A 12,893-nucleotide genomic window follows, 5' to 3' on the forward strand; every position below is an offset into this window, starting at 1 on the left:
ATTTTTATGTATGACAAACATGAAAGAAAATATTTTTAAATCTTTTTTTAATTATTAAATGTATTGAATAGACATCATCATGTTAGAGTCCAAATGCAATTGAAAATATTAAGATATATTGAATATCTTATTGAGACTCTGACAATTTGACTTATTAAGAGAACAAGTATCAATACAATTGTGAGTACGCATTTTTAGCTCCACTATTATAATATGAAATATATATAGTGGAGCTATCCTACTCAACCCGGCGTCGGCGTTTCCGTTACCATTCCGGTTAGCGTGCAAATGTGGTACTACCCCAAATTTTTCCTATGTCCTTTGACATATTGCTTTTATATTTTGCATACTTCTTTACCAACATGATCCCAATCTATAAACAAGAGCAGACAACTGCATACATGCCATACGTCCCGGATTGTCCGGGACAGTCCCGGAAATGAAGAACTTGTCCCGCTGTCCCGGAAATCTGTCAAATGTCCCGGAATTTACAAAATCCATATATACATGTACCTTATCTTAGGCTTAACTGCACCTCGAATCTGTGTATATCTGCAGCGTCTCCATGACAATGCCTACCCGAATAGGCAGACTACGATTCGTGTCAAAATCGATCAATTAACAGGGGTCCTGTTATCATATCGATTGTCTCACGTTCGCGGTCAAACCGAAATGCGGCATTGTTTAATGTGGTTGTTAATTGACTTTAATCTACTACGTCTTTATTTCCCGCTGCGTAAGGGCAAAGGATAGTTGTTCACACATCTGAAGTCCAACATCGCTGAGTAAAAAATTAAAAGCAGTATGTATTGTGAATTGATTTGAGTTGACGATCTAACGGTACTGTATTGTTGTATTTTTTATGATATAAATGTTATAAATGAATAAAGGCGTATCAACAACTACGCGTTACACACCGGTCTTAATAACAATAACGCAGTGATGTCACCATCTTTGTTTAGAACGCTTACACTGAAAACACGTAGCTTGTATCTAGTAACGGAAGTAGTAATGTTTAATTTGACGTTAATAGATCAAGTGTATTTCGGATAGGCTTTCGAACTTTTGCAATTAACGATGCGAAACAAAAAAAAAAACGTACCAAAAATGCATATGTCTATAAATATCGCTACATTTTTTACATGTCCCTGCAAATCGGCAAAAGTCCCGGACAATTTAACTCAATGTCCCGGAATTGGTCTGAAAAATTATGGCATGTATGCAACTGTATCAAGCATTTTGACAGAATTATGGCCCTTTTATACTTAGATAATTCAACATTTTGCTTAAATTGCCATTACTTCTTTATTTATGATTACATCTGATTCATACTTTGACAAAACAACACTTACCTGACATACCACAATGCACTCCACCCAAACCATTCCCCATGCCCCTACCCAGAATCCCCCGCCCCCCCCCCCCCCCCCAAAAAAAAAAATGTTTTTCCTTATATTTGAAAGATCATCTATTAAATGACCACACACCCACATTATACCCCCCAACCCCACCCCTCTCCATGATGGCTTACGTTATACTGTCAAGCACTTGAATAGTCGAGCGGGCTGTCCTCTGGCAGCTCTTGTTAATTTAAGATTTAACTTTGATTGTATGAGTTACTCATCAAACCCTCAGCCAGTATTTATCTCAAGTAATATATAATTGCTGTCTAATGTTTTCATAAGTGGATGAGGTATGAGAGGGGGATGTATGGCATGTCAAGATGTGACAATTCTTTCAATTATGTTGTCGCCTGGATGGTCAGTTTGCCTTTAGGCTCAATTGACCTGTTGCTGTATTCGTCTTAGAGATGTCACACTATATATTTCACTGCTCACATTTAGCATTAAATTTATGATAATTATGTTCATTCAGGTCATTGACTCATTCTGCCTTAAGCTTTGTTATATTGATGAAGCTGCAACGTTTTAGCGTTAAGTTAATAATTATGATCATATATTGTCAGTTCATTCTGCCTTAAGACATTTTAAATTGTTGAAGCCTTATTGCAGTGTAAAATGTTTGTTCCGTATGGATTGAATTGGGATCCATTTCACAAAACCATTGTAGGTACATTTTTAGCTCACCTAAGCAAAACGTGCTCATGGTGAGCTTTTGTGATCGCCTTTTGTCCGTCGTGCGTCATCCGTCGTGCGTCGTCAACATTTTGCCTTGTCAACACTTTAGAGGCCACATTTATTGTCCGATCTTAATGAAACTTGGTCAGAACGTTTGTCCCATTGATACCTCGACTGAAACTGGGTCATGATGGGTCAAAACTAGGTCACTAGGTCAAAAGAAGAAAAACCTTGTGAACACTGTAGAAGTCACATTTGTTGCCAAATCTTCAGGTAACTTTGTCAAATTTTTTGTCTAAATGATATGTTAGTTGAGATTAGAGAAACCTTGTGAACACTGTAGAAGTCACAATTTTTGCCTAATCATCATGAAAATTGGGGGAAACATTGCTTTCATTGATATCTCGGACGAGTTCGAAAATGGTCCAGATCAGTGAAAAAACATGGCTGCCAGGGGGCGGGGCAGTTTTCTCTATATGTATAAAGTGGAAACATGTGAACACTCAAGAATTCACATTTTTGGTCCAATCTTCATGAAATTTGGTCAGAACATGTGTTTTTTGGATATGACGGTCGAGTTCGAAAATGGTTACGTTTGCTTGAAAAACATGGCTGCCAAGGGGCGGGGCATTTTTCCTTGTATGGCTATATATGGCTATAGTAAAATCTTGTTAACACTCTAGAGGCCAAATTTATTGTCCGATCTTCATGAAACTTGGTCAGAAGATTCATCCCAATATTATCTTGGACGAGTTCGAAATTGATGCCGGTTGGTTGAAAAACATGGCTGCCAGAGGGCGGGGCATTTTTCCTTATATGGCTATAGTAAAGCCTTGTTAACACTCTAGAGGCCACATTTATTTTCCGATCTTCATGAAACTTGGTCAGAAGATTTGTCCCAATGATATCTTGGATGAGTTTGAAAATGGTAATCTTTGCTTGAAAAACATGGCTGTCAAGGGGCGGGGCATTTTTCCTTATATGACTATATTATGGCCATAGTAAAATCTTGTTAACACTCTAGAGGCCACATTAATTGTCTTATCTTCATGAAACTTGGTCAGAAGATTCATCCCAATAATATCTTGGGAGAGTTAAAAAATGATGCCCTTTGGTTGAAAAACATGGCCGCCAGGGGGCGGGGCATTTTTCCCTATATGGCTATATTAAAACTTTGTTAACACTTTAGAGGCCACATTTATTGTCCAATCTTCATGAAATTTGGTCAGAAGATTGGTCTCAATGATATCTTGGATGGGTTCGAAAATAATTATGTTTGCTTGAAAGACATGGCTTCCAAGGGGCGGTCTTCATAAAACTTGGTCAGAGGAATTGACATTACGCCTTATCAGTGATCCGCCCACTTAATCACGTGGCTCAGCGGGAAGAAAACCTAGACAAGCTAACACCAAAATGGCTTCTTTGCCTATAGACTGCATATAGATTTACGCGATATTCCGGATGATTTTATGGACTTGTTTAACACCATATTACACTTGTAAAGGGGTTGATGCCATTAAGATATTCTGCAAATGCAAAAAATATACGATTAAAGAGAACATCAGCTATTTATAACGGGTTAATCGGTACATTAAACACGCTCTCAAACGCTTGCACGCTTACCGAAATCAAACCCGCTATTACGTGTAATGGTGGTATTTGCAATAAATTAACACTTCACCGGTATTTACACGTGTTATTAACAAAATTATTACCGAAACATTCCCCCCTACCCGTGTATTTGACACGAAATAGCGCTTTATAACTGGGAATTCGGTGAAGTTTTACGCGCTTTCTGATTTTTAACGGGGATTTCGTGAAGTCACACAAATTGGGTACCAAAATTCTCAATTATTTTACATGCACACGTGACATAATACATACTCAATAATGCTTAGTTATTGCTTACTGTGAAACCATTTATTTTCGTCGGCACAAAATTTCGCCCTTTTCATAAAAATGACTATTTCGTCCGCTCTTAAATTCGTCCATTTCTGGTTTTGAAAAAAAACAACGTCCGATTTGTTTGTAATACATGTAATACGTGGTTGCGAAAAAATCGTGCTGGGGAAAGAGAGGTGACACTTGGTAGTCACTTGCAGGAGGTGGGCCTTGTTTGGCATATGCCAATTAACAAGTCTGTTATTTTAGGTGATAGTAACTGTCCCTTATTATTTTATGTCATTGACACGTTCATTGTTATGATAAGCGGATAGGTGGGATTGAATAATAGTAATGAGTGTTTTAAACAACAAAGCCAATTGCCAATTAGTCTTTTTCCATTACTATCACGGTCAAACTGATAACAATCTTACCTTTATCGGCGCCAATTAGAGAAGGTGCGAACATTATGGGTTATAATTAACGTAAGCAAATTATTTTGGTCATATTTCATTAAAGTTTTAAGTGTTATAAAAAAAACAAAGGTATGGGTTTTTATGTATATTTACAAAAATAGTAGATGCAGTTAAAACCAAACAACCAAACACAAATCAAAATGTTCTTTATTAATTTGTAACAAAGCGCAGAATATATTTCGGTCAGGTGTTGATCACACATCGTCATACTTTAATTGCGTTTTATAGTATTGTCTCTAACCCGGATTCGCCGCGTGTAGGCTGTATAATCTGCAACACCCTTGAAAAACACAATACACACAATGGGTAATAAAGTTGTTAACAATTAGCGCTAATCAACACTATTATACCTAAACAAAGTCGACGCATTCGATACACCCTTATTGCATTCGCGTTTTACAGGAAATGTCAGTTGTCAGTACAATGTATAATGAACACCCCTTTGTGTCAAAACCGGATTTAACTTGAGTGTGAATAGTCGACTGTTTCATGTTCTTTGTATCAATACAATCTGTGTATCTGTATTATAAGTATACCAGTCAACAAACAAGGTGCGCGCTTCGCATATGGGTATTCGGGCTTTCAAAAAATTGACCTACGGTTTAGCGTTCATGCCGTCGAACGCATTAAGCAACATAACTCGTTTTTTTCACTATTTCTTTATTTGCAAAAAATACTAGTGGCTTATAGCTTACCTTGCAATCTTTTTTTCTCGCATTTTGCGAGTGTGCGAGTGTTAATTTCGAGCCCTGTGTATATGCGTGGATTACGCTGGATTTAAATGCCTCATGCCTACGGTAATTCAGTCTTATTTGTTTCAAATATGGGACATGATTGTTCATTAGGATCTTGAATCCGTCCAGCGGTCGAAGGACGAAAAAGGCAAAAATTATTGTCAGACGAATAATAATGGTTTCACAGTATATGACATTTCAAGTTTGTGAAATAAATTAATGTTCTATAAAAGGGATCTCGGTAATTCTGGAAGCTTCCACTCGCTCTTGTCAAGACCGCACTCGCTCTTGTCAAGACTGCATTGCCGCGTTGGAAATGGTATAAATTTAATTCATTTAACTTATCTTCAATGTCACCAACTAATCTGTCAGGATATCGATTGTCCGAGTTGCATAATCCCCATTGACACCGTTTAACCATTTTTAATCGTTTTTTTAAAGAGGAAAACAAAAGAAACTCGTTGGAATAAAAGTGAACCTAAACATGTAGCTTGTCTAGAAAATGGCGGACAGGTCGTTGCTAACGAGTGCGCCCGATTAACCGATCGCTGATTGGTGGATCAATTCTAGTGGGCGGAGCGATCATACATAAGGCGTCATGTCAATTGTCCAAATAATATCTTGTTATCTCAGGTGAGCAACTTTGGGCCTTTCAGGCCCTCTTGTTAATTGTAGCCATGAAGTTAAGCTGATAGCAAATAAGTGATTTACTATAAATAGATGATAAATTTCGATAAGATATTGTTCAAATATTGTTTGTCAACATTTCTTCCTCAATGTTTACTTTTGATAACAAATAACTGTCTAGTTATGACTTGTTTAGGAAGCTGAAATGTTATTTGAGAAATCATTTTTGGCTAAGTGTTGGTTTCTGTGAAATAAATCCTTTCCCACACAGATGCAAAGTGCAAATAGTTATGTGCAAACAGAATAAAACCAGGACAACCTGCGAGTAACTAATTATTCGCTGTCTGTTCAGGTTTTATATTGTTTGCTGCTCGTCAGTATCTAAGGTTTGGAAATGAAGCCTATAAAACTTGAAAAAAGTAAGAAAGGTCTTTAAATGAATTAGCTTTCTAAGGGACTACAAATGGGTCAAATTATGTATGTAAGTGGTAAAGGTATTAAACAAACCGTTTATGTTCTGATGCATTGCAATAATCAAAAAGCCAAAATGGTTTGATAATAAGGATTGGTGCAAAAAAAAATGTTGGTTATTACCACAATAACAGGGTTTTCATTAGGATTATTGCTAGAAGGCTGATTGCTCAGGTGAGCTTTTGTGACCGGTCTTTGTCCATCGTCCATCCGTTATCCGGCCGGCCGGCGTCCGTCCACAATTGTTTGTAAACACTCTAGAGGCCACATTTATTGTCCATTCTTCATGAAACTTGGTCAGAAGCGTTGTCCCAATGAAATCTCAGTCAAGTTCGAAACTGGGTCAAAAACTAGGTCACTAGGTAAAAAAAAAGAAAAAACTTATAAACACTGTAAAAGGCACATTTCATGCCCAATCTTCATCTAAATGTTTGTCGTAATGATATGTTGGTTGAGTTCAAAAGTGGTTCCGGCCCGTTTAAAAACATGGCAGCCAGTGGGCGGGGCAGTTTTCCTTATTTGGCTTTAGAGAATCCTTGTTAACACTCTAGAAGTCACAATATTTGCCCAATCATCATGAAAGTTGGTCAAAACATTGGTTTTATTGATATCTCGGACGAGTTCAAAAATGGTCCAGATCGGTGAAAAAACATGGCTGCCAGTGGGTGGGGCATTTTTCTCGATATGTTTATAGTGAAAACATGTGAACACTCTAGAAGTCACAATTTGGCCCAATTTTCATGAAATTTGGTCAGAACATTTGTTTTCTTGATATTAGAGTTGAGTTCAAAAATGGTTCCGGTAAGTTGAATAACATGGCTGCCAGGGGGGGGGGGGGGCAGTTTTCCTTATTTGGCTATAAAAAAAGCTTGTAAACACTCTAGAAGTCACATATTTTGCCCAATCATCATAAAAGTTGGTCAAAACATTGGTTTTATTGATTTCTCGGATGAAGTTCGAAAATGGTCCCGATGGGTGATAAACATGGCCACCAGTGGGCGGGGCATTTTTCTCTATATGTATATAGTAAAAACATGTGAACACTCTAGATGTCACATTTTTGGCCCAATTTTATGAAATTTGGTCAGAACATTTGTTTCCTTGATATTAGAGTTGAGTTCAAAAATGGTTCCGGTCAGTTGAATAATATTGCTGTCGACGGGGAGGGGGGGCAGTTTTCCTTATTTGGCTATAAAGAATCCGTGTAAACACTCTAGAAGTCACAATTTTTGCCCAATCATCATGAGAGTTGGTCAAAACATTGGTTTTATTGATATCTTAGACGAGTTTGAAAATGGTCTAGATTGGTGAAAAAACATGGCAACCAGTGGGCAGGGCATTTTTCTCTATATCATTATGTATATAGTGAAAACATGTGAACACTCTAGAAGTCACATTTTTGGTCCAATTTTCATGTAATTTGGTCAGAAAAGATTGGTTTTATATATATCACATAATTAATGCAATAATTATTGCCTTCAGATTGTCCGATATTAACATTATATTATACAAAATCCTTGTAAACACTCTAGAGGTCACAATTTTGTTTCAGATTTTATGAATCTTGGTCATAATATTTATTTTTGTAAGCAAAGTTTGATGTTTGGTAAGGGGGGTCAACTCAAAATATAGGTCACCAGATCTTACAAAAACAAAAACACTCCAAACGCCAGAGTTTTGGTTCAATAATGATGAAACTTGACCAGACTGTTTGTCTGGACAATATCTAGGTCAAGTTTGACGTTTGGTATGAATGAACCGACTCCTCTCAGGTGAGCCCTCTTGTTTGGATTAGTGGTGGGGGGGGGGGGGGGGTCTTTTTCAATTTATTACTTTTCTACAGGGATAGTACAAGGGGCAAAGTATTGCATTTTTCACCACAGCATATGTTTGTTTTTATGACCCCCGGATCGAATGATTGGGGGTATATTGTTTTTGGCCTGTCTGTCATTCTGTAATTCTGTCCAAAAACTTTAACCTTGGTTAAAGTTTGATGACTTTTGTAATATTGAAGCTAGCAACTTCATATTTGGCATGCATGTGTATCAAATGAAGCTGCGCATTTTGAGTGTCGAAACGTCAAGGTCAGCCTTTAAGGTCAAAAGTAAAAAAATACAATCCAAGCGAAGTAATTAGCTTTAAAAGGGAGATAATTTCTAAACCTGCCAAATGATATTGAAATTTTATTTCAAAGCGGCGCAATAGGGGGCATTGTGTTTCTGACAAACACATCTCTTGTTTAATGTTTGATTATGGTGATCTAACTTTTAAGAATAAATTTAAAAAGACAAAGTTGGAATAAAATATGATCTGGTTACTAAATCAACATCGGAATAACTACATTTGCCAAACTTCTAAAGGCATTGATTCTGTTAACAATTACAATTACATGTATGCATTAGATGCTCACACTATGATATACTTAAATGGCAATTATACCATTTCACCCTTATGTTTTGAATTCTTTCAATGAAGAGAAAACTATTAATAACAGAAAATAGCTTGCAATTAACATCCATGAATCAGATTGCCAATATTTGTGATAAGCACTGCAACCAGAGAAGTATGTTTTAACAAATGTCTTTCAGTATTTCTCTATTGGATTCCCCACATTAACTGCTCCTGATAAACAGAACCATGGGAATTCAATTTGATAAACATTTTACGATGATGCTTTCCAGAATGCATATTTGTTAAGGTATAACATACTGGTATTTGACTTCATATTTACAAATATATGGTTCTCGGATTGTCAGAGCAACAAACATAGGAAAATGAACACACTCTTCACAATGTGAAATTGGCAGGTTTTGAAAACAGCAGGAAATAAGAAGTTAGATAGATATATAGATTTATTTCGGAGATAGCATTCATACTCACAATATATTGGAACAACATGTACATAAAACAATATGAAGTAAAAACAATCATAATTGAAAAGTACATGCATAGAATGCACTATGGCATGCACACTTACGCCAAGGATTACACAAAAAAGAGCAATATCCCTTATTTTCATTGTGGTCTTAAGTTTAATAATCATATATTAAAAATGCCCAATGGCCTGCTATTCAATTTGTCAAAATATTATATTATTTTTTTTGAATTAATTAATTAAAAAGTAAATACATTTTAAAATTGTGTTTTTTTACTTACATTTTCCTGCTTTAGACATGCTTTAATAATATGTGACATTTATTTGACACCATTCCCACTTAAGACCCATAATAATGTGTTACATTTATGGGACACATGTCCTTGTTAAGACACATAATAAAATGTGACATTCATTGGACATTAGTCCTTTTATAGACCCACAATATGGGACATTTTACCAACTTTGGACCCATAATAATATGTGACTTTACTTGACATGTGTGTCACTTTAGACCCATAATACTATGTGAGACTTTGTTAACAATTTTCTCACTTTAGACCCATAATACTATGTGAGACTAAGATAACCATTGTCTCACTTTAGACCCATAAGACTATGTGAGACTTAGTTAACAATTGTCTCACTTTAGACCCATAATACTATGTGAGAATAAGTTATCAATTGTCTCACTTTAGACCCATAAGACTATGTGAGACTTAGTTAACAATTGTCTGACTTTAGACCCATAATACTATGTGAGAATAAGTTAACAATTGTCTCACTTCAGACCCATAATACTATGTGAGACTTAGTTAACAATTGTCTCACTTTAGACCCATAATACTATGTGAGACTTAGTTAACAATTGTCTCACTTTAGACCCATAATACTATGTGCGACTTAGTTAACAATTGTCTTACTTTAGACCCATAACACTATGTGAGACTTTGTGAACAAATGTCTCACTTCAGAGCCATGATAATATGTGACATTTATTTTCAAACCTATTCGACCCAAATTTGCCAGAAAAAAGATATTTGATTTTTGCAACCCTTGCATGGACAAATTTTAACATGAAAGGAAACATGTCACTAATTACTGAGAGGCATACTGCACTAAACCTGAAGTATTTATGGAAGTGGAAGGCAAACTGCACTAAATATGAAGTATTTATGGAAGTGGAAGGCAGACTGCACTAAATCTGAAGTATTTATGGAAGTGGGAGGCAGATTGCACTAAATCTGAAGTATTTATGGAAGTGGGAGGCAGACTGCACTAAATCTGAAGTATTTATGGAAGTGGGTGACAGACTGCACTAATTCTGAAGTATTCATGGAAGTGGATTGAAAAACTTCAGGTCACAGGAAGGGACCGCAGCTGCATTTAACAACTTTATTAAGTGGAGACGTTTAAACCTGATACAATAGGTTGGGAAAAAGATGAGAGGTCTTTGCTTGCTGCATTAATTAATATCATTAGTGTCTAATTATGGAGAGTTATTCATCATCTTGTGAAGGTAGTATCATAGTATTTAGAATCTATATTGGTTGAATGTTATCCATTGGTTATAAAGGAACGATTATGTTTTTGGGTCAGCATGGCCTCTTTTAAACTTTTTCAGAATGCTTCTAAATTGTAGTTCCGATAATGTTCCAAGGAAATCACAGAATGGATAATCAAAGAGGATTACAAAACTTAGATAACTGGCATATAAAGATGAGCTGGCTTAATGTAATTCTGAATTGTATTCAATTTTTAATTTGAGTAAACATATGCCAGGACAAATTTGCTTTACCTGAAAACCAATGTATGATGGCTTACTTCTGCCATAATGTTATGGCGTTTTGCTGGTTTTGACTGAAAATGTCCCCAACACTAAAGATCAACAAATATAGATGCCAGAAAGACAAAACAACGTGCACTTATAGTAATGGTAATCACTTGGTCATTAACAATGGCCAAATTGTGAAGTCACCGAGATCAATAAGCGTGAAATCATATGCCTAAGGAAATAGTTATATGTGAATTTAAGACAATTTATCGGTATATTGATTATTTTGTTTGCATATTTCAGTGTATCAATCTAGGTATAATGAGAACACAGTTTAATATAAACTGCAACCTTTACATAGTTCTTTAATTTATATCAAAGTTAGTTCATCAAGCTATTCATGTTATAGTCTATACAGTGGTACCAAGTGGAAAATCTGTCTACTTTTTAGCTCACCTGAGCGATAGCTCGAGGTGAGCTATTGTGATCACTCAGCGTCCGGCGTCCGTCCTTCCGTCCGTCTGTCTGTAAACAATTTGTAAACATCTTCTTCTACTAAACCATTGAGCCAATTTCAACTAAATTTCATGTGGAGCATCCCTAGGTCATGGGACAAAAGAATTGTTAAAAAAAAATTGATCACATAACCAAGATGGCCGCCATGACCATATATGGTAAAAACCTTAAAAAATCTTCTTGTCAGAAACCGCTCATCAGATTTTCAAAAAATTTCACAGGGATGACCTTTGAAGGCTCCCCTGAAAAAGTTGTTCAAAGAAATTTGATTCGTCAAAAAACATGGCCGCAGGAGCTCGCTGAACTTTGCATGTTTATTCGTTTTTGCCTATTTTGTGAAAACTTTCAAAAATCTTCCACATTTTTTGTCCGATCCTTTCCAAATTTGCACAGTGTCTTTATATCAATGAGGACACGAACCCTACAAAAAATGAGCATTATTGGTCCATGAAGTACAGAATTACCTCCCCTTGAATTGAGAAAATGGTGTTTATGCAATGAAGTCCAAATTTTTCATCCAATCTTTCCAAACTTGTAAGGATTTAGCATGGTTCAAACAAGGGAAACAACTACGGTTTATGCATGTTCTTTTTTATTACAGATTTGCCTCCCTTTAATTCATTCAAAATCTCATTTTACAGCAGAGATTCCAAATCTGACCTGTAAATGAGCCCCATATTTACTGCCAGTGCTAGGTTACCTTTTCCCATTTGATCATTCTTAAGTATTGGTCTTGTAATGCTGCTTCTGCTACTGCTACTGCTACTACTACTACTACTACTACTACTACTACTACTACTACTACTACTACTACTACTACTACTACTACTTCTACTACTACTACTACTACTACTTCTACTACTACTACCACTACTACTACTACTAATACTACTACTACTACTACTACTACTACTACTTCTACTACTACTAGTACTACTACTACTAGTACTACTACTACCACCACCACCACCACCACCACCACCACCACCACCACCACCACCACCACCACCACGTCTACTATTACTATTTCTACTACTACTGCCACTACTACTACTACTTTTACCACTACTACTTCTACTACTACTACTAATACTACCACTACTACTACTACTACTACTACTACTACTACTACTACTACTACTACTACCACTACTACTACTACTACTTCTACTACTACTACTACTTCTTCTACTACTACTACTACTACTACTACTACTACTACTACTACTACTACTACTACTACAACTACTATTACTACTACTACTACTACTACTACTACTACTACTACTTCTACTACCACTACTACTACTACTACTACTACTACACCACCAACACCACCACCACCACCACCACCACCACCACCACCACCACCACCACCACCACCACCATTCATAGTGACAAAAAACGTATTCACACAATGGCTGCTACTACAACTTATAGCCCATATAGGGGGGCATGCAT

The 12,893-nt window shown here is 36.3% G+C and overlaps 1 protein-coding gene across 11 annotated transcripts in view; it reads left to right on the forward strand.

Moving 5' to 3' along the window:
• LOC127862669 (phosphatase and actin regulator 1-like) overlaps window positions 1-12,893 on the forward strand; it is a 106,084-nt gene that overhangs the window by 31,302 nt on the left and 61,889 nt on the right. Inside the window, exon 1 of one of the 11 annotated variants that reach the window (XM_052401891.1) lies at window positions 10,619-10,661. The exons of the other annotated variants lie outside the window; for them this stretch is intronic. Within the exon in view, the coding sequence (XP_052257851.1) occupies window positions 10,634-10,661 (28 nt within the window). The 5' untranslated portion in view covers window positions 10,619-10,633. Of the gene's footprint in view, window positions 1-10,618; window positions 10,662-12,893 lie in introns of those variants that run through there. 11 annotated transcript variants of the gene reach the window in all.

This window comes from Dreissena polymorpha, chromosome 16 (assembly GCF_020536995.1).
Source record: "Dreissena polymorpha isolate Duluth1 chromosome 16, UMN_Dpol_1.0, whole genome shotgun sequence".
Classification (NCBI taxonomy): domain Eukaryota; kingdom Metazoa; phylum Mollusca; class Bivalvia; order Myida; family Dreissenidae; genus Dreissena; species Dreissena polymorpha.